At 49.8% G+C, this 24,473-nt stretch overlaps 9 protein-coding genes across 9 annotated transcripts; 6 read left to right on the forward strand and 3 right to left on the reverse strand.

The window, feature by feature from the left end:
- Window positions 1–13: 13 nt before the first annotated feature.
- F5J12DRAFT_869877 (ARM repeat-containing protein) lies at window positions 14–2,548 on the forward strand. Its single transcript, XM_051747113.1, has 10 exons — window positions 14–138; window positions 194–227; window positions 280–576; window positions 629–877; window positions 933–1,169; window positions 1,224–1,338; window positions 1,394–1,639; window positions 1,693–2,030; window positions 2,084–2,360; window positions 2,416–2,548. The coding sequence occupies exons 2-10, from the start codon at window positions 201–203 to the stop codon at window positions 2,418–2,420; spliced, it is 1,791 nt and encodes a 596-aa protein (XP_051594303.1). The 5' UTR covers window positions 14–138; window positions 194–200; the 3' UTR covers window positions 2,421–2,548.
- Window positions 2,549–2,576: 28 nt separating this feature from the next.
- Window positions 2,577–6,690, forward strand: F5J12DRAFT_869880 (ras GEF). Its single transcript, XM_051747114.1, has 12 exons — window positions 2,577–3,541; window positions 3,593–3,743; window positions 3,796–3,960; window positions 4,012–4,212; window positions 4,264–4,678; window positions 4,728–4,798; window positions 4,849–4,990; window positions 5,044–5,599; window positions 5,652–5,752; window positions 5,803–6,102; window positions 6,156–6,378; window positions 6,431–6,690. The coding sequence occupies exons 1-12, from the start codon at window positions 2,720–2,722 to the stop codon at window positions 6,575–6,577; spliced, it is 3,294 nt and encodes a 1,097-aa protein (XP_051594304.1). The 5' UTR covers window positions 2,577–2,719; the 3' UTR covers window positions 6,578–6,690.
- Window positions 6,691–6,737: 47 nt separating this feature from the next.
- F5J12DRAFT_59270 (DEAD-domain-containing protein) lies at window positions 6,738–9,422 on the forward strand. Its single transcript, XM_051740166.1, has 7 exons — window positions 6,738–6,996; window positions 7,044–7,692; window positions 7,747–8,276; window positions 8,322–8,735; window positions 8,793–8,913; window positions 8,965–9,014; window positions 9,066–9,422. The coding sequence occupies exons 1-7, from the start codon at window positions 6,802–6,804 to the stop codon at window positions 9,378–9,380; spliced, it is 2,274 nt and encodes a 757-aa protein (XP_051594305.1). The 5' UTR covers window positions 6,738–6,801; the 3' UTR covers window positions 9,381–9,422.
- Window positions 9,423–9,468: 46 nt separating this feature from the next.
- F5J12DRAFT_729117 (anaphase-promoting complex, cyclosome, subunit 4-domain-containing protein) lies at window positions 9,469–12,631 on the forward strand (the record flags this gene model as incomplete). The annotated part of the gene is made up of 12 exons (XM_051741938.1): window positions 9,469–9,700; window positions 9,749–9,951; window positions 10,005–10,078; window positions 10,125–10,714; window positions 10,777–10,883; window positions 10,935–11,065; window positions 11,114–11,265; window positions 11,316–11,557; window positions 11,616–11,919; window positions 12,010–12,189; window positions 12,246–12,376; window positions 12,425–12,631. 12 exons carry the CDS (start codon window positions 9,469–9,471, stop codon window positions 12,629–12,631), a joined length of 2,553 nt encoding a protein of 850 aa, XP_051594306.1.
- A 746-nt stretch (window positions 12,632–13,377) lies between these two features.
- Window positions 13,378–14,988, forward strand: F5J12DRAFT_729148 (uncharacterized protein; the record flags this gene model as incomplete). The annotated part of the gene is made up of 4 exons (XM_051741940.1): window positions 13,378–13,523; window positions 13,579–13,613; window positions 13,664–14,197; window positions 14,252–14,988. The coding sequence occupies 4 exons, from the start codon at window positions 13,378–13,380 to the stop codon at window positions 14,986–14,988; spliced, it is 1,452 nt and encodes a 483-aa protein (XP_051594307.1).
- A 375-nt stretch (window positions 14,989–15,363) lies between these two features.
- Window positions 15,364–17,001, reverse strand: F5J12DRAFT_923082 (phosphatidylinositol N-acetylglucosaminyltransferase; the record flags this gene model as incomplete). The annotated part of the gene is made up of 6 exons (XM_051749338.1): window positions 16,417–17,001; window positions 16,147–16,360; window positions 15,900–16,118; window positions 15,703–15,850; window positions 15,482–15,648; window positions 15,364–15,430 (listed from the first exon to the last, which is right to left on the reverse strand). Exons 1-6 carry the CDS (start codon window positions 16,514–16,516, stop codon window positions 15,364–15,366), a joined length of 915 nt encoding a protein of 304 aa, XP_051594308.1. The 5' UTR covers window positions 16,517–17,001.
- A 422-nt stretch (window positions 17,002–17,423) lies between these two features.
- Window positions 17,424–18,501, reverse strand: F5J12DRAFT_869929 (uncharacterized protein). Its single transcript, XM_051747115.1, has 6 exons — window positions 18,466–18,501; window positions 18,272–18,385; window positions 18,171–18,222; window positions 17,926–18,117; window positions 17,725–17,873; window positions 17,424–17,673 (listed from the first exon to the last, which is right to left on the reverse strand). Exons 2-6 carry the CDS (start codon window positions 18,329–18,331, stop codon window positions 17,548–17,550), a joined length of 579 nt encoding a protein of 192 aa, XP_051594309.1. The 5' UTR covers window positions 18,332–18,385; window positions 18,466–18,501; the 3' UTR covers window positions 17,424–17,547.
- F5J12DRAFT_869933 (actin-related protein) lies at window positions 18,378–20,171 on the forward strand. The gene is made up of 9 exons (XM_051747116.1): window positions 18,378–18,536; window positions 18,589–18,653; window positions 18,717–18,915; window positions 18,972–19,096; window positions 19,148–19,270; window positions 19,323–19,512; window positions 19,560–19,734; window positions 19,788–19,927; window positions 19,978–20,171. Exons 1-9 carry the CDS (start codon window positions 18,483–18,485, stop codon window positions 20,041–20,043), a joined length of 1,137 nt encoding a protein of 378 aa, XP_051594310.1. The 5' UTR covers window positions 18,378–18,482; the 3' UTR covers window positions 20,044–20,171.
- On the reverse strand, window positions 20,172–21,105 carry F5J12DRAFT_869937 (ribosomal protein L23/L15e core domain-containing protein). The gene is made up of 4 exons (XM_051747117.1): window positions 20,957–21,105; window positions 20,548–20,829; window positions 20,420–20,491; window positions 20,172–20,360 (listed from the first exon to the last, which is right to left on the reverse strand). The coding sequence occupies exons 1-4, from the start codon at window positions 20,957–20,959 to the stop codon at window positions 20,307–20,309; spliced, it is 411 nt and encodes a 136-aa protein (XP_051594311.1). The 5' UTR covers window positions 20,960–21,105; the 3' UTR covers window positions 20,172–20,306.
- Window positions 21,106–24,473: the final 3,368 nt, after the last annotated feature.

Consider the following 24,473-nt stretch of genomic DNA (forward strand, 5'->3'; position numbering starts at 1 on the left):
TCCCAAAAAAGGACATCACCGCACATCACTTACATAGCCAAGATCTGTTCAAGTCGACAGAATCTCCTAGCATTCTTTCTTAGACTGCCCGCCATCTTGCAACCAATCATAAAGGATCAATATCACGATATTCTCCGTGTAGCTCGGCGTTCCTTCTCTCCGATTCTGAATCCTCCTCACCGTTTTGTTCCAGCGCCTCGATGGATCAAGCATTCAACGTAGACGACGTGTGTCCCTCGAGTTCCAATAGGTGCTTCAGCTTATCTACACTCTGCTTAGATCGCGCCAATTGCCGTGCTTATTGACGAGTTGCGCTCGGACGAGGTCCAACTGCGACTCAATGCTATCCACAGCATACCCACGATAGCCCTTGCCCTGGGACCAGATCGTGCACGGAATGAGCTCATTCCCTTCCTCCAGGACTCTGTCGATGACGAAGATGAAGTATTACTGGCCCTTGCGGAGGAACTAGGCCGAGATTTCGAGGAGTATATCGGCGGACCCCAGCATGCACATGTTCTCCTGGGCCCCCTCGAAAATCTCTCTGCTGTGGAAGAAACTCTAGTTCGGGACAAGGTATGTTTCTTATCTCTTATTTCTTGGAATAGCATCATATAGGAAATCATAGGCGGCAGAATCTATTGCCAAGATAGCTGGTGTCCTGTCTCCTCTTCAAGTCGAAGAACACTATATCCCCTTGTTAAAGCGCCTGTCACAAGGCGAATGGTTCACCTCTCGAACCTCCTCTGCTGCACTCTACGCCCCTGTATATCAGAAGGTGTCGCCGGCTCTGCAGGAGGAATTACGGAAGGGGTTCTCCGCGTTAGGCGCAGACGACACGCCTATGGTACGGCGTGCCGCTGCGCGATCGTTGGGGGTACGTTCATCCAAAGACGGCCTCTGATGGAACTTTAACGCGACACATCCTCTAGGCGTTCGTGAAGGCTTTGTCCAAGCAACATGTCCTTACGGACGGCTTGCCAATCTATCGCAGACTTCATGGTGACGACCAGGATTCAGTGCGACTGTTAACCGTGGAAGATCTCATTACCATCGCCCAACAACTCACGCCACAGGAGGTAAAAGAGCAATTGCTGAAACAAATAAGGGTTACCGTCTCTGATAAGAGTTGGAGGGTGCGATACATGGCCGCAACGCACTTTAATGAGGTATGAGTATGTCTAAACCATCCGGCAGCCTGATAATACGTTCGCCCGATTCAGCTGGCTGAGGCTGTTGGTGTAGAACTCGTTAGGGAGGAGCTGATCGGCCAATGTGTGCAACTATTAAAAGATAACGAAGCTGAGGTCCGCACTGCAGCTGCTGGACAGATTCCAGGTGAGGGCGGTCATATTTCTCACGCGAAGCTGAAACAAGCCTCTTTGACTGTCAGGTTTCTCGAAACTGCTGGACAGGGAGGTTATCCTGGCTCGTATCGTCCCCTGTGTGCGTGACTTGTCACACGACACCTCTCAGCATGTTAGAGCTGCGTTGGCAAACCAAATAAGTGGACTTGCACCACTCCTTGGCCGGGAAGCCACTATTGAAAATCTTCTCCCTCTTTTCCTGCATCTACTCAAGGATGAATCCGCTGACGTCCGACTGAATGTCATCAGTAAACTACAGACAGTTAACGGCGGTATGGTGCACCACATTATCATGCATGAAATTCTCTAACATAAGATTGTCAAGTAATTGACATTGAACTGCTGTCTGATAGTCTACTTCCTGCGATTCTCGAACTTGCCGAAGATAAGTCGTGGCGCGTTCGGCAAGCGATTATAGAATACATCCCTCTACTTGCGACCCAACTCGGAAAGCCCTTTTTCGACGAACAGCTTGGAAATTTGTGCATGTCCTGGCTGGGTGATACTGTTTTCAGCATACGCGAAGCCGCCACCATCAACCTGAAAAAATTGACGGAGGTCTTCGGAGTTGAGTGGGCCAGGGTTGCCATTGTTCCCAAAGTTATGGGAATGGGGCAGCATCCTAACTACTTGTATCGCATGACGACTGTGCAGGCCATTGCGGTACGTCTGTCCTTTGAGGGTGATTATCACGGGACTCACTTGAGGCATGCTAGACTATTTCACCTTCGCTGACGTTACCGATTATACAAAGCGAGATTATCGGCCCTCTTCTGCAGCTTGCTGCGGACCCGATCCCCAATATACGATTCAACGTCTGCAAGGCCTTAGAGGTTCTGGCCACGACATTCGGAAGCACTGCAGAAGGCCGAGAATTTATCAAACAGAAAGTCGTTCCAACGTTGGAACAGGAGAAGAATGATGGGGATGCTGATGTGAGGTATTTCTCGGTGCGAGCCTTGCAAAAAGCGGTGTCTGTGATAGGGATGTCAGGTAAGTTGTGCATCCGTTTCCGCCGTGTGTGACCGGGTCCTCATTCCGTGTTCAGGGTAGAAGTATATATGGAACTTGTGAAATACCCGATTCTTTTCTTCCATTTATCACACTCGAGACAAATGAGTAGTACAGTACCAGTACCAGTACCTCCTTCCAATCGACGACTGTTGTGACTGTGAAGAATGAGATGATTGAAATATTGAGATTCCAATACTCGGCCTCTCCCCGACCGGCGAGCGTCTAAACCATCTCTCATATGCCATCAGCAGGCTAATCTTGCATTGCTCGCCACTCTCTCGTTCGGCTGCTTTAATCGCTGCACTAGCAGAAGCCGCGACTCAGCGGATGCAGCCATCATGACAACTGACACTAGTACCGACTCCTCCCATTCACTGCCTGCCATTCCAACTCTCCCGCCCATTGAAATGCCTGACGACTCGGACACGGCTCTTCACGATTCCCCCGGTCTTCACTCGCAAACAGCCACGGGCGGATCCGCCCCCCAGCCCTCAACACCCGCCACGCCATATTCTCCAGAGAGTCAACCATATGCAAGCGGTTCTTCCACCGCTGATTCCGTCCAGCAACAAATTCACCAGAAATCTGCTTCGGCTGACTCGCTACGCGTCCACCAACCCAAGGACTCCGTGCCACCCTCGCCAACAGGTGCTAGGAACGCCACACTTCCCAACGCAGATTCGTCAAGAGCTCGTAGGTCAGAACTGTCTATCGACGCTCGCCGCCGCCGTGAACCGGAGACCATACCCCCTTATGCGCGCTCGCGGGGTCACAGTGTCAGTACTGCCAGTGATGGCAACGATTCCGCCATCGACCAAGGCCTCGAATCCGATTCCTGGCCACCCTTGAAACGTTCAATAGATAAAGGTAGGCGAACCTCAGTCAAGGGCGGTGAACAGGCCCGCCCGTCCCGACGCCCTGGTGATCTCAAGCTTCCTGCTCGCAACCAACAACCTCTCCTCCCCTTTACGTTTGCCCAACCGCTACCTCACGATGACAGCCGAAGACTGCATTCAACCACATCATTACAATCTTTTCCGAGACATTCCTCCATCACGGAGGTTATGTCTGGCCGCGTCAGGAGCGGCAGTCTTGGCCTGCAAGGGAGTACCGACAGTTCTGGCAGTCGGCCCCCACTCATTGATACGACACAACTCTCAGTGAGTTTCCCGTCTACTTCACAGCAACTAGTGTTTATTGAGGCGCCCAAGTTGCACTCGAGGGAATTTCGCATCGCGGTCGTTGGCACTCCTGGCTGCGGGAAGTCTACCTTTGTCGCCGAAGATGCACGGTCTCACGGTGTGAACAACTTGGATGCACTATTTAATGCGCCCAGCGGCCTATCATCCTCTCCCTTCTGTTGTAAGTCCTCTCTGCACATTCAAGTTGTTCGTCCTTCAGCTTTTGTGCTTAGATGTTAGGAAGTCGGAATCGTCGAAGCGCGAATCTCTCCCTCATGTAGTATGCGTTTACGAGCTGGATATTACAAGCGTCGCGACACTCCCTCCCGTGGGTGGCATTTTTGTATGCTACGATTCTGCGGATCCATCGTCATTTGCTCCGGTGCCCGATTTTCTTCGTATGTCCATATTTACGTCGAGACCACTCTCAGCGACTTACTATTGCGAAGGGTTGATAAGCCCGATGAAACATTGCGTTGTCGCGATTGCCCTTAAATCCGACTTGGAACCAGTAGTCGACCGAGCGATGCCCGTGAATTTGTTCGCTGAATACGATATCCAGGTGGCGGCTGTGGATCTCAGTGACACTGGGAGGGTAAAAATGAGGAAGGCTTTCGGCTACATGTTACGGTGGCTCGCCCGCACACACAGTGAGTACATCGACCCAGCCATCGTTTTTGCGTATTCATATTATGTATCAGGTATCGACCTCGGAAACTCTGCTACACCGGATGCTGCAGCGCCAGCCGTTTTGTGGGAGGGTCGAGGTTCGACGTCCGTGGCACGCACGCCGTCCTCAGCACCACCGAATCATACATCATCCCAAGACCGCTCAGGTTCCTTCCAGCTTTCGCCTACAGCTAACCTCCCGATTCCCATTCCTTCATCTGCGGGTTCTCCTACTCGCGCACGCTCGACCTCGGATCTCCGCGCAGAGCACGAGAAACCCAAGTCACGAGATTCGGAAGAGCGAAAATTGTCAAGTGCACGTAGTACGAATAACCTTTCTGCTGCCGCAAATACGCAGCTAGGATCAGTCTTACCATTGCAGCGGGCTGGCGACCTGACGAATGGTCTTAATGAAGAAGAACGTCAGCTCCTGAAGGAGAAGGAAACGTGCGTTTATCTGTTTTGGTCATTCCGAACCTCATTTAAGTCTCTCCAGGCGATCCGCCCAGTATGTCACGCTAGAGGAGTTGCTTGACAAGTTGCTATTCCTTGCCGTTAGTGGAGATGGTATGTTGGACTGCTTTATCTTCTTGATGAAACTTACATCTTACTCCCAGACCCAACTTTCATCTCACATTTCTTACTTACGTATCGGAGGTTCGCAAGTCCTCGGAACCTCTTGTTGGCCATGCAGAAGCGTATGCGGGAACTGGACAAGTCCCTAGGTGACTCAGGCTTTGTAGGCTATGCTGAGATGAGGTATGCCACCTGCTGAAGTTTTCGTTGCATCTTTTGAAGACAATCATCTTGAGGATCTGTCATCTGCTGCAAACCTGGATTGAGCGTTATCCTCAAGACTTTGCTGTTCCCGATACCTCTGGAGCGTTGAGCGCGTTAGTAAAGTCCATTTTGCGCAAAACCCATCTTTGCCATTATGGTTCCGATTTCTTGCCATTTCTGGAGCATATACCCGATGTCCGCGATGTTGATGCCGCATGGGCACGGAAAGCAGAGCCCATATTGGACGATACTGAAGATCCCTATTGTATTTCTGACGGCGAAGATGACACGCTTGGGTCGTCGCTAGCTGCGGGGTCGACTTCAGCTTCAACGAGCAAATCGTCCGTCACACCATCTTACGAGGCTTCCACAGGCTCTAGCTCGAGAGAGCGAAAACAGAGCCTGCCTTTAAGTGCGATGGCATTGATCATGCCTGTGTCGACACCGGTTGCTGACTCTCCCGACATCCCGCTGAAGCAGCTGCTGAAGGAACTTTCTAAGCATTCGCAGGAGCTGCAAAATTACGACTGCTCTGAGATTGCGGAAGAGATAACACGGGTCGAAGCATCGTTTTTCATGGCAATAGAAGTAATATTTTCGTTTTTTATAGTTGGCCGCAGCTGACGAGGTTTGTATCAAGCCAAGAGATTGGCTACGTTATACTATCGTTCCGGGTCGCAAAGATCCAGAGACAGATACCATCGCGAGGTTTAACGCAATATCAAATTATTTAGGGGACTGGTGAGAAACACAATGCTACTCCATGCCTGATCTGGCCTGAAGAGCATCAGGGTTGTGTCTCTCATTCTCTGCCACGACAAACCAAGGAACCGTGCTAAACAAATTGAGAAGTTCGTCGACATTGCCCACAAGCTTCGTGCCCTAAACAACTACTCCGCTCTACGTGCGTTCGTCGCCGGCATCAACAATTCCACATTTCAGGGTGACGACACCATGGAGACATTTAAATCCAAATATCCGGACCATTACAAAAATCTGTTGTCATGGGATGTCTTGTTGCAGCAGAGAGGCGCTCACCAAGCCTATCGAATGGCTCTCAAGAATACTAAAGGAGCATGTATACCAGCCCTGTAACTGACCACTTCACTGTTTCATAGCCAAAACCTGATGTGTAACTTTGCAGTGAAGTCCACATGTCGGATCTCATACGCGCTCACGAAGGAAACCCTGATTTCAGTCGTACAGAACCTAAGAAAGTTCACTGGGGCAAATTTAGCATGCTTGGGCGCTTTATACAATGTACCACGCAATGCCAAATACAATGCCAAACGACGACCGACTATAACTTCCGGGAACGCTCCAAGATACGAGACCTTGTATTCAATGGATACGTTATGTCAATAGGAGTGAGTGGCAGTCGCCCTTGCCGTAGGCTCCCGTCATTCTCATATCGTACAGATGCAAAATTCCAGGATAGCACCAGTTCCAGAGGCAAGTTTGGATGAACCTCTCGTGCCGAGTTTACCCAGGTCATTCTCTCGTGATGATACTCACTTCCCGCATGCAAGAGACAATACCCTTATTCGTCGGTTATTCCAGTGGTGAAACAATGTCGTTGTACGCCGTACTGAACTGCTGTATCACCAACGTGCTTTCTATTTACTGTTGGATACCCTGTCGCATGCTTATATACGTGTTATTATTCATAAGAATTTTTGCACTTTCTAACCCGAGGTCGAAGTAAACAGTCACGTAAAAGGAAATCGATCGAGCTTGAGCTGACTTAACCGCGTTTCACTGCTTCTCGGTCTGCCAGGGACTCCTTCACCATGGATTTTATCATGACTATAGACTCTGATGACGAAAGCCGAGTCAAGAAGCGCTCCAAGAAGGCCCATGACGAACGCGAAGAGGTCCAACTCAATGCTGATTTTCATTTCGACCTGTCGGGCGACCCGTCCACAGATATATTTTATCCGGACGAGACAACAGACATTGTAAACAATGTACTAAAGCCAGGGCTTGTCAGTGCCAGTTCACCAACCGTTTTTATCATATTGACGTCTGGCAGAATTCTGTCTTTATCGATGAAATTATCGAGAGACGAAAACTTAAGCGTGTCAGTAAAAGGAAAAGATCGAGCGAGCACAGTTCACAAAGCGGGAGCGACGACAACACTGAGGATGGAATGGCTTCCGAGACTTCGGATGAATCTGAAGAGGAAAATGAACCAAGCAGTGGTGACACAGATTCTGGCGATTCCTCATTGGACTGGCAACACGACACGATCAGCGAAGACGACGACTCCTCAAGCCACTCGGAGAGCGTACTTGAAGCAGACGAAGATCGTAAAGCGGAATTTTTTGACACTGTGACACCCCAGGACTCCCATTCCTCCTTCCTCACCATGAACCTTTCACGCCCATTACAAAGAGCGTTGACTAGCCTCGGTTTCGTGTCACCCACTCCAATTCAGGCCGCTGCAATCCCAGTTGCCCTCTTGGGTAAGGACGTCGTGGGGAATGCTGTCACCGGGTCAGGTAAAACAGCGGCGTTCACCATTCCGATCCTGGAACGTCTTTTATACCGAGAAAAGGGCATACATGCTGCCGCCACCCGTTGTCTCATTCTTGTGCCGACAAGAGAGCTTGCAGTACAATGTTTTGAGGTGGGATCAAAGCTTTCGGCCTATACAGACATCCGGTTTTGCCTTGTGGCTGGTATGTACACAACTCCTTTCCGTGTCTCCGCCTGAAATGTGTGAATTGTTACAGGGGGTCTCTCACTCAAATCTCAGGAAGTCGCTTTGCGTGCGCGGCCTGATATTGTTATTGCGACTCCAGGCCGCCTAATAGATCACCTCCGCAACTCGCCTTCTTTCACTTTAGATGCCCTTGACGTGCTTGTACTGGACGAAGCAGATCGCATGCTGTCTGAAGGGTTTGCGGACGAGCTAAACGAGATTATCAAATCCTGTCCTGCTTCTCGCCAGACGATGTTGTTCTCTGCTACCATGACAGATTCCGTCGACGAATTGGTGAAAATGTCATTAAAAAAACCAGTGCGCCTCTTTGTTGATCCGAAACGAACAACCGCTAGGGAATTGATTCAAGAGTTCGTCCGCGTCCGCGCCGAGAAAGAGGCGGATCGGACAGCGTTGCTGGTGACACTTTGCAAGCGAATATTTAGGCAGCGGGTCATCATATTCTTTCGGAGCAAGAAGCTCGCTCATCAAGTGCGGGTGCTGTTCGGTCTGCTGGACATGAATGCCGAAGAACTGCATGGTGACCTTTCACAAGAGCAGGTAACTCCTCTGTACGATTCCACTACCTGTATTAACGGTGGACAGCGTTTGAAAGCTCTCCAGTCATTTCGTGATGGTCAGGCCGATTTTCTGATGGCCACCGATCTAGCTTCTCGTGGACTTGACATCACAGGCATCGAAACTGTCATTAATTACGACATGCCTAGCCAATTTGAACAATACCTTCACCGCGTCGGTCGGACAGCGCGAGCTGGGAAATGCGGGCGGTATGTGATATCCAGCGTCGGAGTTATTTTTGCTGAATTGTACAGGTCCGTGACCTTGGTTGGAGAAGGGGATCGTAAATTGCTTAAATCCGTGATTAAGCATAACGCTGGGGACGACAACATTCGACATCGGATTGTACCTCCTGAAATCTTGCGGAGGTGGGCTGACAAGGTAAGGGAGTTGAAGAATGAGGTTGTGGTGGTTTTGCAGGAAGAGAAGGAAGAGAAGCGGGTACGTAGGAGGAATGTTTATCGTGAATGTGTTTCTGATTTACAGCGTTCCTGGCAGTTGCGACAGGCGGAGATGGAGTTGAAAAAAGGCCAGAATATACTTGAGCACGAGGCAGAGATCTTTTCAAGGCCTCGAAGAACCTGGTTCCAAACTGAGAAGGACAAGGCGCGAGCAGCAGGTAAAGCTTTTGAGGTGGTAAATCTAGACTGAATTCTGAGCTGTCTCGCAGCCACAGACAAGCAGAAACACGCAGGTGTGCCACCTAGCGACTCCTCCAAAGTGAGTGTGATTGGCAACGCAAAGTAACACTCACTCCACGGAATTGCACAGCCCAAGAGGGAAAAGTACGCTGGACTCTCGAGAAAGGCCAAGCGCCGTAAAATAACCTTGGACGCCGAAAAAGAATCGGGTGAAAAGGGCGCGATAGACGCTGCAATACGATCGGCCAAAAGAGAAGCAAGAGCTGGTAAGATTAGCAAAATTCAACCAAGAACCGGTGGACGGAAAAAAGCGATACCTAAAATCACTTCGCGAGCTGGGAGCGTGTTCGCTCAGGATCTATCAGTGAAGGCGAGGAGAGAGGGCATACGTGCCAGAAAGGGAGACAAGATTGGTGGAATGAGTCGGAAGGGTGGAAGGCGGTAGTTGCACGCTTACACTATTAGTTACTTGAGGTTTCGCCTGTTTTGGTAAGGGATCGGCTTAACACCTTGCGGAGTCACATTACTGTCAAATGGACAGCAGCAACGCGTTCGCGTCTCTCGCGACATTCAAGTTGCCCTCGCCATGCCGTTTGTTAGCGTCGGCCTGTTGTCCGGACAAGGACCTCGTCGTTCTTATAGCTCGCCTGGGAGGACGCGATAGAATTAGTCTGTGGAAAATGCAGGGCTCTAGAAAGTGGGAGGTTGATATCGCAACCGACGACGTTCCTGCTACTGTTGCCAGTCTTGTCTGGCATCCAGACGGTGGAGGCTTATTACCTCCTCTATAACTTTCAACTTATCTTGCCTTAGGACAGACCATCGCTGTGGTGCATGAATCCGGGAGAATCACGATGCATTCCGTTCAAGATGGTCGTACCGAACGTTCTCTTTCCATAAACTCCTGTCGGGGAGCCCAAACTGTCCCCAAGGTAGTTGGGGCTTGGTGGTTTCCCGGACTCAGTGAGTCCACCACCGATGTCATTCCTGACATTTTCAAGAGGAATGGGGTGAAGGTATGTTCTTGTTACCCTCGGCGCATCTCTCGTACTTTAACTAGCTCGAGAAGACTGGCTCAGCACTGTCCATTCTGAAGATTTTACCCTTGCTTGATCCCCTTAAAGAAACAAGCAGACACGTCACGTGAGTCATTCACCAGCGAAGGAACATTTGATGACGCCTTTTACAGTGCGACGGACCTCTTTGCTTTTCAAGGGACTCAGACTAGGAGTACCCGAAAGACATCGGTCCCCGACGTGATTACTCAATGGCCGTCCTTAGTACCCATTCTGGAAGATATTTCTATTAGCTCTCCAGACCAAACAGATGAAAACCATAAAAGTGGCAGCGCGGATAATTTGTTTCGCAAAGCAGACGAGGATAGTCTATTGGCCCTAGCTGACCAGAGTGGTGGACTCCACCTCTTCCTAGCCGGGACCTATTGCCTTGGAACAGTTACTCTACCAGGGGGGCATCCACCTATATTCTTATACAAGCATCCTAATCCACCGCTCCTCCTGTTCCACTCGGAGAGCCCTGACGGCGATTTCTTTTCAGCTGGCATGCAGCCGATGCTCGTCAACGTTCCACTCCTAGGTACTCCAGCCGTCCGCGAATTCGCTCGACTATCTTCCGCTGCGCGCGAGTTGATGAGGTATATTATGAGTGTTCTTGATGAGATGAAGGAAGCCTGGCTTGGTTCAGCGTCTGTGACTGGGGCAAGGGAAATTGGAAAGACGTGGGTGGAATCTCTGGAAAAAAGGCTCAAGGAGGAGTATGGTCGTAAGTGCACTAATCTGAGCCGCGATTTATGTCCCGAGTTAACTTCTTGTTTTGCGCAGAAGAAGATCCTGACGCTGTTTTTGAACTCACTAGCTTTCTTGTCACGGGATCCATGTCTGAGGGACTCTCAGACTTTATCCTCAGCAGTGATCAGACTAGTGACAGAGTGAGTATAGTGGCAGGAGAGCTGACACCTAGATAATTGACACTCTTGTAGGCACTTCAAAAGTGGGACAATGCAATTACTGATGCACTGACGAAAATGTGCGACTATTCGAACATGCGGATTATCCCCGCCTTGCAGAGACTCCACATTGTTCTCGATGAAATTCGTGGATGGTCACTCATGTGAGCGCTCCCAGAAAACCGCCGTTAATTAACTCCACATCTCCTCAGGTCACACCTTGCGCCGTTTGGTTTGAATACGAGCGACATCGTAACTTGCCTGAGCCTTGTGGAGCGTGGCATTTTCGTTTCGGCATGGCTCGCTACTGAAGCGAAGAAGGAACTCAGGACATTCAAACAATTTCTTAATTTCATCCGGTATGGTTCGTGCTTTGAATCTGCATATACGACTATGTCTCACAGTTTGAGCAAGAGATGACAGTGGCTAACATGAGTGGAGAGTCCCAGGCTTTCCTTGACTATGATATACTTGAAGTGAACAACTATTTAATGTCCGGTTTTATGGCCAGCCAAATCGACCGGTGGTTTACAGGGTCAGCACCTCAATTTAATCCCGGTGATCTCTGCACTTCACAAACCCCAAAATCTCTGGATGATGCACTGGAACTGGCCCGCACCGCATTTCAAGATCCTTCACAAACTGCATGGCAACCAGTAGGCATTTCTTTCGAGTGGATCCGACGCTGCTCATGAAATGGGTCGTTTGCTGTAGAATGTCGTGCGCATAGAGCTTTCACAACTAGACAGAAATCTAGATGTGCTAGTACAGAAATTGGCTATGCGGTGCCAACAAGCCTTTGCGCAAGCCTCCCCAGCCACTGCCCGGTCCGCAACGGTACCAGCTGATAGTGGGGCTGTACTGACTAAGGCGAAGGAATTAAGCCCTACTCCCAAAAATAATTGTCTATTTATTTGCCACCGGGTAATTCGTGACGACAACGAGGTGAACGGTGTTTTTCTTTCTGCGAAGAGTTGTTCAACTGTGTTCAACGTGCACAGCCCAATGGTGACCTACAGTATCTTGTCGCCCTTTTAAATCCGGAAGGACAGTCCCTTCGTGAGTAGTTCGGTTTCTTGTGTTTGGCAACTCAACGTGCACAACATAGTGTACCTAAGTAGAATGCCATGTGGTCAGTACGCGAGGGTGGCTGGAAGTTTTGAAGTTGCCATCTTGGAATGTTCAGTGGACATGGACGGCGATGAAGGCGGAGATCTTGACATATTGGATGCTGAATTTTTTGATGACAATGTGATTGTTTTGGTGTACCGGATCAAAGGAACGCAGGGTAAGCAGCGTGGGCACCATACTCAGTGTAATTTTTAATCATAACCACAAACCCAGGTCCGATATATGTCGGTACGATGAATTACACGATGCTGAGATACCAAAGGCTGGAATCAGAAGAATACGTAAGTGGTCCTGCGCAAAAAGATATGATTGTGGATATGTTGCAACGATGGAGGGAGGGGCATGTAAGTCTCATGTTTTTGGCGAGAGCTGTTACTGACGGCATGATTCAGCTGATGGGTGGTGGGGTTCCGATCACGAAATGCCGCCGGTTGTCAGCGTGCAAGAGCGGGTCGATTTCAATGGCAGTGAACGGACGGGTTGGCCGGAGGGTCGTCTGTGTGTTAGGGGGCGATGGGATGACGATGGAGGTCATAGACATGGAAGGAGACGAGATGGAAGCGGATGCAGCATCGGAGATGGAGATGGTCGGGGCATGACCATGACGGAAGGTGATCTCGGTCCGTAAAGTCTGCCTCGTGCTTTCCTATGCTTGGATTGTGATTTACGGGGACAGGGATGTCCCTGGTGGCAACGAGGACCTGCAGGGTGGAGAATAGGTACCATTTTAGGTGTAGAGGAGTGGGAGTGAGAACTATCAGGATAAGTTATGATGCAGACATGATTGCATGATTGCGGCAATCGGCCGCTGTGACAGGGATCAGTAAGGCCGCGACCAGCGAACGGGTGAACTTGGTTGGCACCCGAGTTCGGCGAAAGTTCTTCCAAGCCAAGGATCCGTCTGGGCCCGTGCCAGACACCCATGTCTTCGGTAATGAAACGCAGATCTACTACGGTGCACGCAGTTGGAGTCATAACAAGATCTGGTATGATTCTATCATTGCCACATCACCGCAACTGCACGTTGCGAACTTGGAGAGATCGAAAGTATATGGTGGCCCAGCATCTGGCATAGTGTGAAAGCCGGAGAAATATGCAGCTCCCACTGGGCGGCTCGACGGCGCGAGGCGCTGGACCCATGATGATTGACTGGATTGTAAATACGCTCGCTTAACTCGATCACACACCGTCTCTCTCCTCGTGCCCTGGTTTCGAATTCTTTTTTTCCATGCCATATTAAACTTCTTTCCCGCTCCCCATCGTCCTCCAAGCGCTTCTCCTCTTTCCCCCCTTCTGTATTACCTTTTATTTTGTTATCTGCCCTTTCTCTGCCAGTTTCATTATCATGCCAAACAAGTTCGAAACAGGCCACTCTCCCCCAGATGACGAGGTTGACTTCAAAGCCGATGTTGACGAATCGTCTCCCCGGATGTCTGATATCGCACTCCGCAAGAAGAAAAATGCTGACGCCCAGGCTGCCTTTCGTCAAAGGTGTCTAAGCACTTATCCGTCCTGCGTTTAAACTAACAGTGACTCCCCGGGCTAGGCGCGCCAATTATATCGCGACCCTCGAAGAGACAGGTCAGTCTTATTCTTCACACAGGTCATGCCGTCCACCTCATGCTGCACAGTTACTTCGCTGGAATCCGTGGTTCTCCAGCTTCAAGATTCCTGCCGCGAAGCCCGTAACGAAGCTGGTGAACTGAGACAGGATAACGCCCGACTGAGGCACGAGTTACGGGAGCGCGAGAAATTTTGGAGGGCGCTATGGCAAGCAAGGAAAACGGGCCAGGTACCCGACACCGATGACATCCCATCATTGCCGTCAACATTCCCTGTGCAACCCCAATCGAATGTGATGGGTAAACGCTTGCATGCATCACGCCCCGGCCAATATAGTGACGATAGTATAGGATACCAAACTGGCGATGACGCCACCTCCATGTCCAACGGCAATTATACTCCTGCTCCGAGTCACGCCTTCCCGGGCCATTCGCCCTCACTATCATACCCTGGCGTTGATAACGAACAACTTCCTTCTAGCGGAGCTTCCCACCAAATGGGCAGTAGTCGGCCTTCAAAGTTTAACCAGTACCCTTACCCTGTGCAAACCATCAGCCGTGACAGCACTTGGAACCATAGCATGCAGCAAAGCTCTTCCTCTAGTGGTAGGTCATGTCCCACGACCAATCTTATCGGCCCTGATCTCACTCGCACAGGGTCTCCCACGTTGACCTCGCCGGAAATGTATGTCGGCCGTTCTTTCGTCGACGAACAAAAGGTACCTATCAGTCAGTTGGAAACTGCGCCTTACCTCTTCCCTGGAAGCCGGTCCATATCACCGTCCACGTCTACGCCATCGTCTTCATCGACGACTTCCCTGACGTCATCATTCCAATTTGCCTTTCCCCCTGAGAACTCAGGAATTTCACGGGACCGCACGGAATTCGACTATCGCCGACACTCCACCACACACAGTGCCGAAGTAACACTCCATGGAGGCACCGCTGACTTATCGCTGTCAAGTGTCGGAAGCGAAGGCGTGAGGTACAGAATTGGTCCACGGCGTGCAAATTCAGGCCCAGAGCGTCCGTTGCTACCATCTCTGCCTCACTTTTCTGGTGGTGAGGGTAACTCTCATCACGAACGCGGCAGTAGTGAGGGAGAAGCAGGTTCATGCTCCCAGCATTCTAAGTTACGTCCTCGACGCGGCGCTGAAAGGGCGGCCTCGCGATCACCCTCTCCTAGTACTCCACCAATTTCCGGTACCTTGGCGGTGATCAAAGCCCAGGCATTCGGAGCTTTGCGTAGGACACGGATGCGGACTAAGAAGTCCTCCGAAGGAGCCGCGAAGGTGGCGATGGAAGTATTAGAAGCCAGAGGCATTGGCATGGGAGTGATGACTGGCTCCAAGCGGCCCCGCCTTCAAGACGATCACGGTGAGCTGCAAACCTGATGAAGTAGAACTTGCCTCTCGTGCCATGCAATATACGAAGCCAAGCACTGTATAACTATTATGCAATCACTCCCGTTTGGTGACTCGCAATTTTATTCTCATTTTTCTCCGTACCCTATCCATTACGCTCGTCTAGTTCCACCACGCTGTTCTATACTCCGCCTGTAATATGATACCTTCGCCACACAATATATTCGTTGACCATCTCAAATACCCAGCATTTCGGTATCAGAGTTGATCGTCACATGGAAGAATTCCGGGCGGACAGTGCTCACGAGGACGACACGCGGAAAATAGAATGCCATTAATAGGTAAAGTAAACCTTGCGCGGAAGATCATGTTCCCGACAATGTGTTATACACGCTGGCGCGTTTGTCAATTACATTGAATTTCATTGCCGTTCACCCTAGGGACCGCGACGTCCCACGGCCCTCTGATTTCACTGGGAAACCGCATCAACCTTTATGGAAAGGAACATAAAGAAAAGACTTGCTTTTTGTATCTTTGTGCCCAGACAAGGACGCCTGGAGCTACAACGTTTATCGTGACGTATATGCCAAAGGTCAACGCAATGACAAACGGCGATAAAGACATGATGAGGGAAAACGAAAGCGCAGAGATAGACACCGTCAGTGTTACTTGCAAAATTGGCGGGACGACCTTCGTTTATTTATTATCCAGGATATCTGTCAGAGGAGTAGTACAAATACCCACTCTGAATCGGTGGCGCAGCATCGGAAACAGCGCGAACAGATGCACAGCAAATAGAACGAGCGAAAAAACAGATAAGTCGTCAGGTAGACGTGAGGCAAGAACGACAGACGATGACACCGCCGCATTCATAGACAGGACGGAGGTTAGCCTGTTGACTGTGAGAATGGCCTTGATTTCGGAGTGAAGCTGATCCACACCTTTCCTGTGATTGTGAACCGGCGTTTGTGCAGCCATAATCAGCCAGCAATGTGTTCAGAAGGAACTGACATGCTGAGAGTGCCCAGATAGAATCTGACGAAGTTGCTGCGGTCAAGGTCCTCAAAACGGGGGCCAATCCCATGAGTGTGAGGAAAAAAAGTAGCGACGATTTTAATGCTTTGAAACCTGATCGGATGTACTCAGTGTGATGTCCAGATCTATCCACAACACGACGAACGGGATGACGGGCCGCGTGGAGGGGCGGAATAGTTGAGGACCTCCCAAACGAGATACCCAGCCAAGAAACAGGCCACAGAAATCCATAGTAATACGCGGGCATCCAGGGAGCGTTGCTGTAGTCTTACAAACACTGCGACGAATATAAAGATCGTGCCAAGATGTTGTGTAATCGGACAGCATGCAAGTACTAGAGGCCAATATGTGTATGGGGTGAAATTGGCTGTATCAGAGAATCAGCAAATTTGGCCTTGTACACTCGAAGGCAGGTAAACCAACGGTTTCGCCTCAAGGAGGCCAAAAATGAGTCGGCAGGTATATAATTGTCGGGATATGGCTGTCTCTGCCACAGGATTCTCTTCCAGGTAGGGCGAGACATCCACAAGACAAGGGAACTCGTTCCCGTCCCCGCTGTCGGGTTACAAAGTGGGACGAACTGACACTTGACCCTGTCACTCTATTTGGGCATCTACTTAATGACCGAAAACACGTGACCAAGTAAGGCAGTCTCTGAGTCGACTGAACTGAATCAAATCACAGGAAGTCGGCGTGGGGAACAGCTTAAAGTATTCGCTGTATTCGTCACGTAGTAAAACGTGTTCTTGCCTCGTGGAACCGACGTCCACTGGTCGGTTCGATGTGAAAGCTAAGATTGGACATCAGATCCCACTGCACGAAATCCCTCCTGCGTGCAGGTCCGACCATAATGGCCGCAGCCGGTTCCGAGACCAGAACACGGTGCTGAAACGGTGGCGCGATCATAGTGGCAAGGTCATGTGTCAGTACCGGATACATCACTCCGCACGCGCGGCTCGGGGATGGGCACAAGAATGATGATTTGGATTTGTCCCCCTTCAATCCCACTACGTTCGAGAATGTCAACAAAGAATCGCGGAAGCCAGACCGGAGTGTAATGCCCACCACGAGTGGCTCCTCTTCTCTATTGGATGTTGGCATTCGTGTTCCCTTGGAGGCTTCCTGTTGCGTCGCAGGTCGACTCCCCTTGGGATTCGCTGCATGGATGCGTCGTGCTTGTCCCTGACATGCAAGAATCAGCCCAAACCGTGGACACAAGTTGAGTGATTCAGGCGCTCACAGACTTTAGCCTCCTCTCAGCGGCTGCTGCTGCTGCGGCACGGGCATCTGCAGAACTCCCGTAAGTCCTGACGTCCTGTAGCAGTGGTACTTCCTCCAAGTATCTGTTGACTGCCCGAGTGCGTATTGCGCTTAGAACACAGTGAGCCCATCGGAAGAGCTGGGATAGTGGGAGTTTAAGGCTGCAAATAAGAATCTCACGTGTACCTCGCAGTGTACTGCGGGTCCGTGTGACCGGAATGCCTGGTCTGCTCTGGAGGCAGTAGTCAAATCGATCACCACTGTGGGGTACAAGTGCTCGCTACGATATACGTTTTATGTTGGTAAGGACTCTGAAATCTCCCCGTAATTCCCTCTCTCATCTGACGCCGACATCCGCGTACGGCGCAGAACGTATTCACGAAGACTATATTGCTCAACGTGTCCGCGCGGCAGCCACTCCTGGAATACATTCTCAGTGTGAAAGATGGAGAGAGCATCGAAATGACCAACTTCCCACCACCGTCCAGCCGGTGACCACGCAGAATTGGGATTCATTCCAGCTTTAAGCATGCGGTTTCGAATCCCCGATGTGAGTAACAACCCCAGGACGGTCAAGAGAAACAGCGTGACCACCAGCTGATCCCGGGGAGAATCACGTTCTACAAAGGTTGTTTGCGCCATCGTCACAAACGCCAAAACATCGAGGCTCACGGAAACACCTTGCTTCTACATCACCTTCCTTTCCAGTGGCCGTGTCTGGGTCTGTGTCGCCCAGGGAGGCGCCGGCGCAGATCGGGAGGTTCTGATTCAAACACCATTGTTTATTGCATGATAGGCACGGCTTGGAGGGGTTGTCGGGCGTGTGCATCTGAAGGATCGTATAGTTTGAACCAAAACAAATACCTGTTAGACGGGTTCGAGTATCCCCAGGCGACGATCAAAGGGTAGCGACACACATTTGCAGAAGTTGGTCACTTCCCATTTGTTCAAGACGGCCGATGATGGAACCTGGTCTGGTGTCAAGAGATTCGGCTATGAGCGCTGTTCTGCTACGCACGACGCATAGTAGGACGAGCAGTAAGAATTTAAGTGCCAGTCGATGGTGTTGTGGGGCCATGTAGTGAGAGACCGAGAAGAGGCCTGCGTGTCAAACGCGTCCGGCAAGCGCACACTACACCCACCCCGGTAAACACGAAAAGTCCTCAGCAAGCCATCCCACGCAACCACACCCTCAGGCTGTCCTTCACTCACCCCACGGACGCTGCAGGATGTCTGCCGAGTTCGAAGATGTCTTGACCAATCAACCAGTCGTGATCGACAATGTCCGCACATACACAACTAGCGTGACCTCCGTATGCTGATACCTTGCCGCAGGGATCAGGAACTATCAAGGCGGGCTTCGCTGGCCAGGATCACCCAAAATGCTTCTTCCCATCTTTGTGCGTCGTTTGTCCCAACCTGCCACCCGAGTACCGTGCTCCTGACCCCGTCGGACGTTGCAGTGTCGGACGGCCCAAGCATGTACGCGTTATGGCAGGTGCCCTCGAAGGGGACGTTTTCATTGGGCGCAGAGCACAAGAATTTCGCGGTCTTCTCAAAATCAAGTATCCGATAGCACATGGCATAGTGACTGACTGGGACGATATGGAGCGTATATGGAGTCACATCTATGCTGAAGAGCTCGGAACGCTCAGCGAAGAAGTAACGTTCAATCCCTCACTGCACCCTGTGCGTCCTCCAAACCTTCCTTTTCATAGCATCCAGTACTTTTGACGGAAGCCCCACTGAATCCACGCAGCAATCGTGACGTAGCTGCTCAAATATTCTTCGACACGTTCAACGTGCCTGCACTTTTCATCTCGGTACAAGCCGTCCTATCGCTGTAGGTACTTTCACGCTGGGTAAGCACTTATCTAATTAGCTTGGGTCCAAGGTATTCCTCTGGTAGAACAACGGGCATTGTTCTTGATTCAGGGGATGGAGTCACGCACGCCGTCCCGGTATTTGAGGGCTTCTCTATGCCACACGCCATTCGCCGCGTCGATGTCGCTGGGAGGTGGGTACCATCCAGCTATGACACGCACGAGAATTGGCCGACGACTTTCCAGAGACGTGACCGACCATTTACAGCTGTTGCTCCGGAAATCTGGGCACCATTTGCACACCACAGCCGAGCGTGAGGTTGTGAGGATCATCAAAGAGAAGTGCTGTTATGTCGCTCTGAACCCTTCTAAAGAAGAGAAAGACTCGTTAGGACGTGCGGAGGAGTTCCGGTTACCTGACGGAAATGTGATCCAGGTAAGTCGGTGGATGTACTGTCCACTCCTCGCTCATAGCCCTCTCAGCTCGGACCGGAGAGATTTCGCGCACCAGAGATCCTGTTTAACCCTGAACTCATAGGCCAGGAATATGCTGGCGTTCATCAGGTTGTTGTGGATTCTATCAATAGGGTCGACTTGGACCTACGCAAAAGTCTGTTTTCGAACATAGTCCTCAGCGGCGGAAGTACTCTGTGTAAAGGTGAGGAGATCATCGTGAACCGTCCGGCTTTACAGATCTTTTCGTCAATCCAGGTTTCGGCGATCGACTTCTTAATGAAGTGAAGAAATTGGCTCTCAAAGACGTAAAGATCAAAATATATGCTCCCCCGGAACGCAAGTATTCCACATGGATAGGAGGGTCTATCCTGGCAGGGTTGGGCACATTTAAGAAGGTTCGTTTGAATGCTCCCTGCCGTGGAGTGGTGTTTACGGTTTTCCGCAGATGTGGGTATCAGCAGAGGAGTATCAAGAAGATCCCGATATCATACACAAGAAGCTAGGCTTTTGAATTGGCATATTCACTCCTGCGCGCCCTCTTTTTTAAAAAAAAGGACAAAAGAAAAATCATCTCACGTATACCCACTATATCCATCTAACACGGTAATACGCTCAATTTCGCGAGCGATAATGAGGGCTATTTGCATATGCATGGCATTCATGTGTATGCTAGAATAAAGTGACATATGCCGTAGATGTACGTTCGCCATTGTGGGACCAAGTGTGATAAAACAAGGAGACGATAAAAAGCAACACAGCTCTCTTTCACAGCGTTTACTTGCCCTTCTTTGGGGGCTCGGAAGCCTTGACCTTTTTGGTACCACGGAACTGATAGGCGAAGGATATGTCTTAGAGTCAATCGCTGCAGATGTTAGAAATAAACTGACCTTCTTCGCACGGTTTTTTCTTTCGTGTCGTAGTTTACGAGACGCCTTGTCAACCTTAGGCTGGAGGCCACTCTGAAACATTGAAGTAATTTAGTGAACTTCGTGAGCCCAAGAGGTGAGGCACACACCCGAATCAAACGGTACTTTGGCTCGAACTTCTTCTGGGATGCCTCATCATCATAGACAAGGGCGAATCCAGTGCTCTTGCCACCACCAAACTGCGTACGGAATCCGAAAAGAACGACGCGTGATTTGTCCGTCTTATACATGGTAGCAAGTTTTTCGGCAAGTTCATCCTTGGACACGTTTGGGCGAGAGGGATGGAGGACGTCCAAGATGAACTGACGCCGCGACAACAGGCGGTTGGTGATGAATTTGCGCGTGCGGAGAGTTATTGGCGCTGAGGGATCCTACGGAAGAGTGAGCATAGGTTTCAAGTGCATCTCAACTGACAGGAACCCATCCAGCCCCATTCCATCGCATCCATCGACAATTCCTTCGCTATAGGTATCCAACCCGGCAAGGATCCGTACCCACCATAACTATTTACTGGGAGGTGGTGATCTTGAGCACTTCCTCGACCTAATGAGCTCGACGGTGTACCTTCTAACTGAGGACACGCAGTGCGATAGTGCCGCGTTCGGCTGAAGCCGAACACAGCCACCAGATTAGATCATATTGGTGAAACAAGAACGCCCGTCCTTGGCCAGCCGCTGCATCGCTGTCGACGTCGGAGAGGCGCTTGGTCACATATTGGGAAAGTTTACTGTTCAGACGGTAGAGTTGAAACTGAGATTCGAGGTATGTAGATCAACGAAGAGTATAGGGTGGCCGTTTTACCTTTGCGTCTATTGATGCTCAAAAGTAGGTACGGTTGCGTTCGTTTTCTTTGCGAGCCTCGAGTCCTTTACTTATTTGCGACTGACTATGGCACTGTCAAATCACCGGTACTGTCTGCCCTGTTACGACCACCGTCTCGGGTGCGTCCAATTGACATTGTTTACTCGGCCCTGGGGACGCCGCTATACGCGTTTTCTTTGATTCATGTTCAGATTTCATTGGGGGTCCTTCTCACGTTAGTAGTTTCCTCGGCGCGATCAATGAGTGGCTGCTTCCCGCACACGTTCGCGAGCTTACTGCCACATTATATTACGCAGCCCTTACATAGTATCCATCTATCTTCAAACAACTGCCGGCGTAAAAGACCTTTGGTTTGCTGGGGTGCACACTCACTAAAGGAATCGGAGACTAGACCAAGGTGTGAGAAACTTCAAAACTATAACGACTAGGAATGACAACGTAAAACCGGTTTTGGGCCACTGTTTTTTGGCCAAAACTATATTATCATTCCACCCAATCTATAAAATCACCCCCAATCCACTTGCCACACACACACACCACATCACTAGGGATTCTGAGAACTAATAAAGTGGTAGCTACAGATGTCCTCTGGCTGCTAGCTAAGTTTTACGATTTATGTGGTGAGAGGAAAAGTGTCCAGGAAATAAATATCAAAAAAGATGGTAATTTGCAAAAGCTTGTCACGCTTGCAGCTGCACACTGGCACAGTGCATTTGCAACTACTATCATTTAACCAGAGTTGCAAAGTTTTGTCATGAACTGTCACAGATGGCATCTCTCCCAAGCCTGCACTCCACAAGTTACTCTGATGCAGTTTTGGTCTGAAGGCCTGATCACTTCCAAAGTGGCACCTGAAGTGCACCATAATGTGATTGCTATCTATGGTACTGACATCACATTCATACTCATATCTTTTCATTTCAAACCAATGTTTGACTTGAGATCTATAAAAAAATCTGTCAGTTTATAATATCCATACCATAGCTATATACATCTATTGTTTTGGAGGGGATTATCCTTGAAGATCTATGGGATCTGACCAATCATTGGTTGGATTTGCTTAAATTTGTTATGCCTGAGCCAAGTGACTTTGTCAAATGGACTAGTCATGAGTGGTGTGAGGGGGAGACTACAGGCCAAACTTATCATAACCCCTATGGCTCAGTTATTGCAAAAGTCTGACAGAGGTTTGCTCCACTGGTGAGTTCTTCTGAGATCACAATGGGGAGAGAACAAGGACAAAAGCAAAGGGATGAAGCTGAGTTGCAAGCTATCAAAAAACTGAGGATACAGAGTATGGTATGGCTGTATATATACCTCAGGACAAGAGTACCATACAAGTCATGCTGAGGTGATGGTAAGTATCCACAGCAGTAAACAATGAAATAGAAAGGAGTCATACAGTGTCATATGATGGGGGTAGCATAGGGAACAATGGTTATACTGGTTGCACAATCAATGTGCAGTGAGGAGCCTGACACCAGAGCAAGAAGTAAACAATCAGAACAATAAATATGAGTCAGAGGTGAAACATGAAATTGTCCATTCATCAGAGATGGGGGTGGAACACTGGATCACCTACAGGTGTGCAGCATCAGAGGGCATTGGAAATACTGTGACCACTGGAGATCCAACCTGTTGGTTGAGCATGGACACACCCATAACAATGACAGTTATTAGGGACATTGCTATGCCTGAGTGCAGTGACTTCTTCAAATGGAATAGGCACAAAGCATGTGAGGGGGAGACTGTTACACTTCTGTCAGGGGTCTTACCTTTTTCAATTCCTTGTGGTCACATGTGTCACATGCCTCATTGCGTCCTTAATAGTAGTCGCTGTCCTAGGGGCTTGAATGCTCCAGGGAACAATCAGATCCCCTGCTGTCAGTGTATTTCCAATACCTGCCAGAGTTGGGGGGGCCATTGTGATCTGGTATCCCACTGCCCTCTCTGATGGACGACTTGTTTCTTCCTTGCTCTGGTGACTCCTTTCTGACTCATTTATATTGCTTCATCATTGTACTATAGCTCCTGGTGTCTGGCTCCTTGCTGCGCATTGATTGTGCAGCCAGTATAGCCTTCGTTTCCTTGATGTCTCCCATTGTTGACACCGTATGACTCCTGTTTATTGGGCTGATGGTTTTGTTGATTGCTGTGGATATGTGTCATGACGTGTCTGTCGCGACTGGTATGGTACTCGTACTTAGGTGTATATAATCCTATGTACTCTGTCCTGTATTGGCAGTTTTTCGATAGCTTGCAACTGAGCTTCATCCCTTCACTTCGATCCTTGTTCTCTCTCCATGCAAACAACCTTAGGGACTCGCCAGTAGACAGAACCTCTGTTGGATCTTTGTGATAACTCAGCCATAGGGGTTATGATAAGTTCAGCCCGTAGACTCCCACCTCACACACTTTGTGCCTATTCCATTTGAAGAAGTCACTGTGCTCGGGCATAACAAAATTGAAAAACTCTACTGCAGCTTTTGGGACTCATCAACCTCTTTGCGAAAGTCTACTCATCCCTGGTTTCTGAACTTCAACAAACTGTCTCACACAAAACAAAGGCTCATTGGTCTCCCTATGTGTAAAGACTGACTTGCCTCTTTCCTGCTCCTCAACTTGTATAACAAACAAGTAACAAAATTGAGAAGCACCCCTCCACCCTTAATCAAATACACTGCTCTACAGGCAGCCATTAGGCTTTAATAGATCGCCTCCCTAGAGCCTGTGCTCACTGTCACACACCAAAGGTGTTTGGTGAGGTGGACATGGATGTAGCTGATGAATGGAGGTGAAGACCATAGCCCTCATGCGAAGAAGGACAGCCAGCAATGTCAGCAGTCATCCCTTGCACAAGAACAGGTTGTCAATGCCAAAGAAAAAGGAGGAGGCAGGTTAAGCGCCAATAACATTCTTAAGCGCCCATGTATGGCATTCCAGTTTTCAACGTATCTCCACCAATTCTGCAGACACCGAAACCATTCCCACACTCGCTTGTAGTGCTCAGCCATGCGATCCTACCTTCCAAGATTGGAAAGGATTTGCACACTCCACACATTTCTACAGCACTCCCTCCAAAAGACGCTCATTTCACTAATTCTTCTGATATGGCTGCCTCCACATCAGTCATTTTGCTTGTCCCCTTTGCTAGGGACCATGGCTACATATATCTACCAGGAGTTCCTACCAG

Source organism: Pisolithus orientalis (genome assembly GCF_024613125.1).
Source record: "Pisolithus orientalis strain OTSU chromosome Unknown F5J12scaffold_111, whole genome shotgun sequence".
In the NCBI taxonomy this organism is placed as follows: Eukaryota; Fungi; Basidiomycota; class Agaricomycetes; order Boletales; family Pisolithaceae; genus Pisolithus; species Pisolithus orientalis.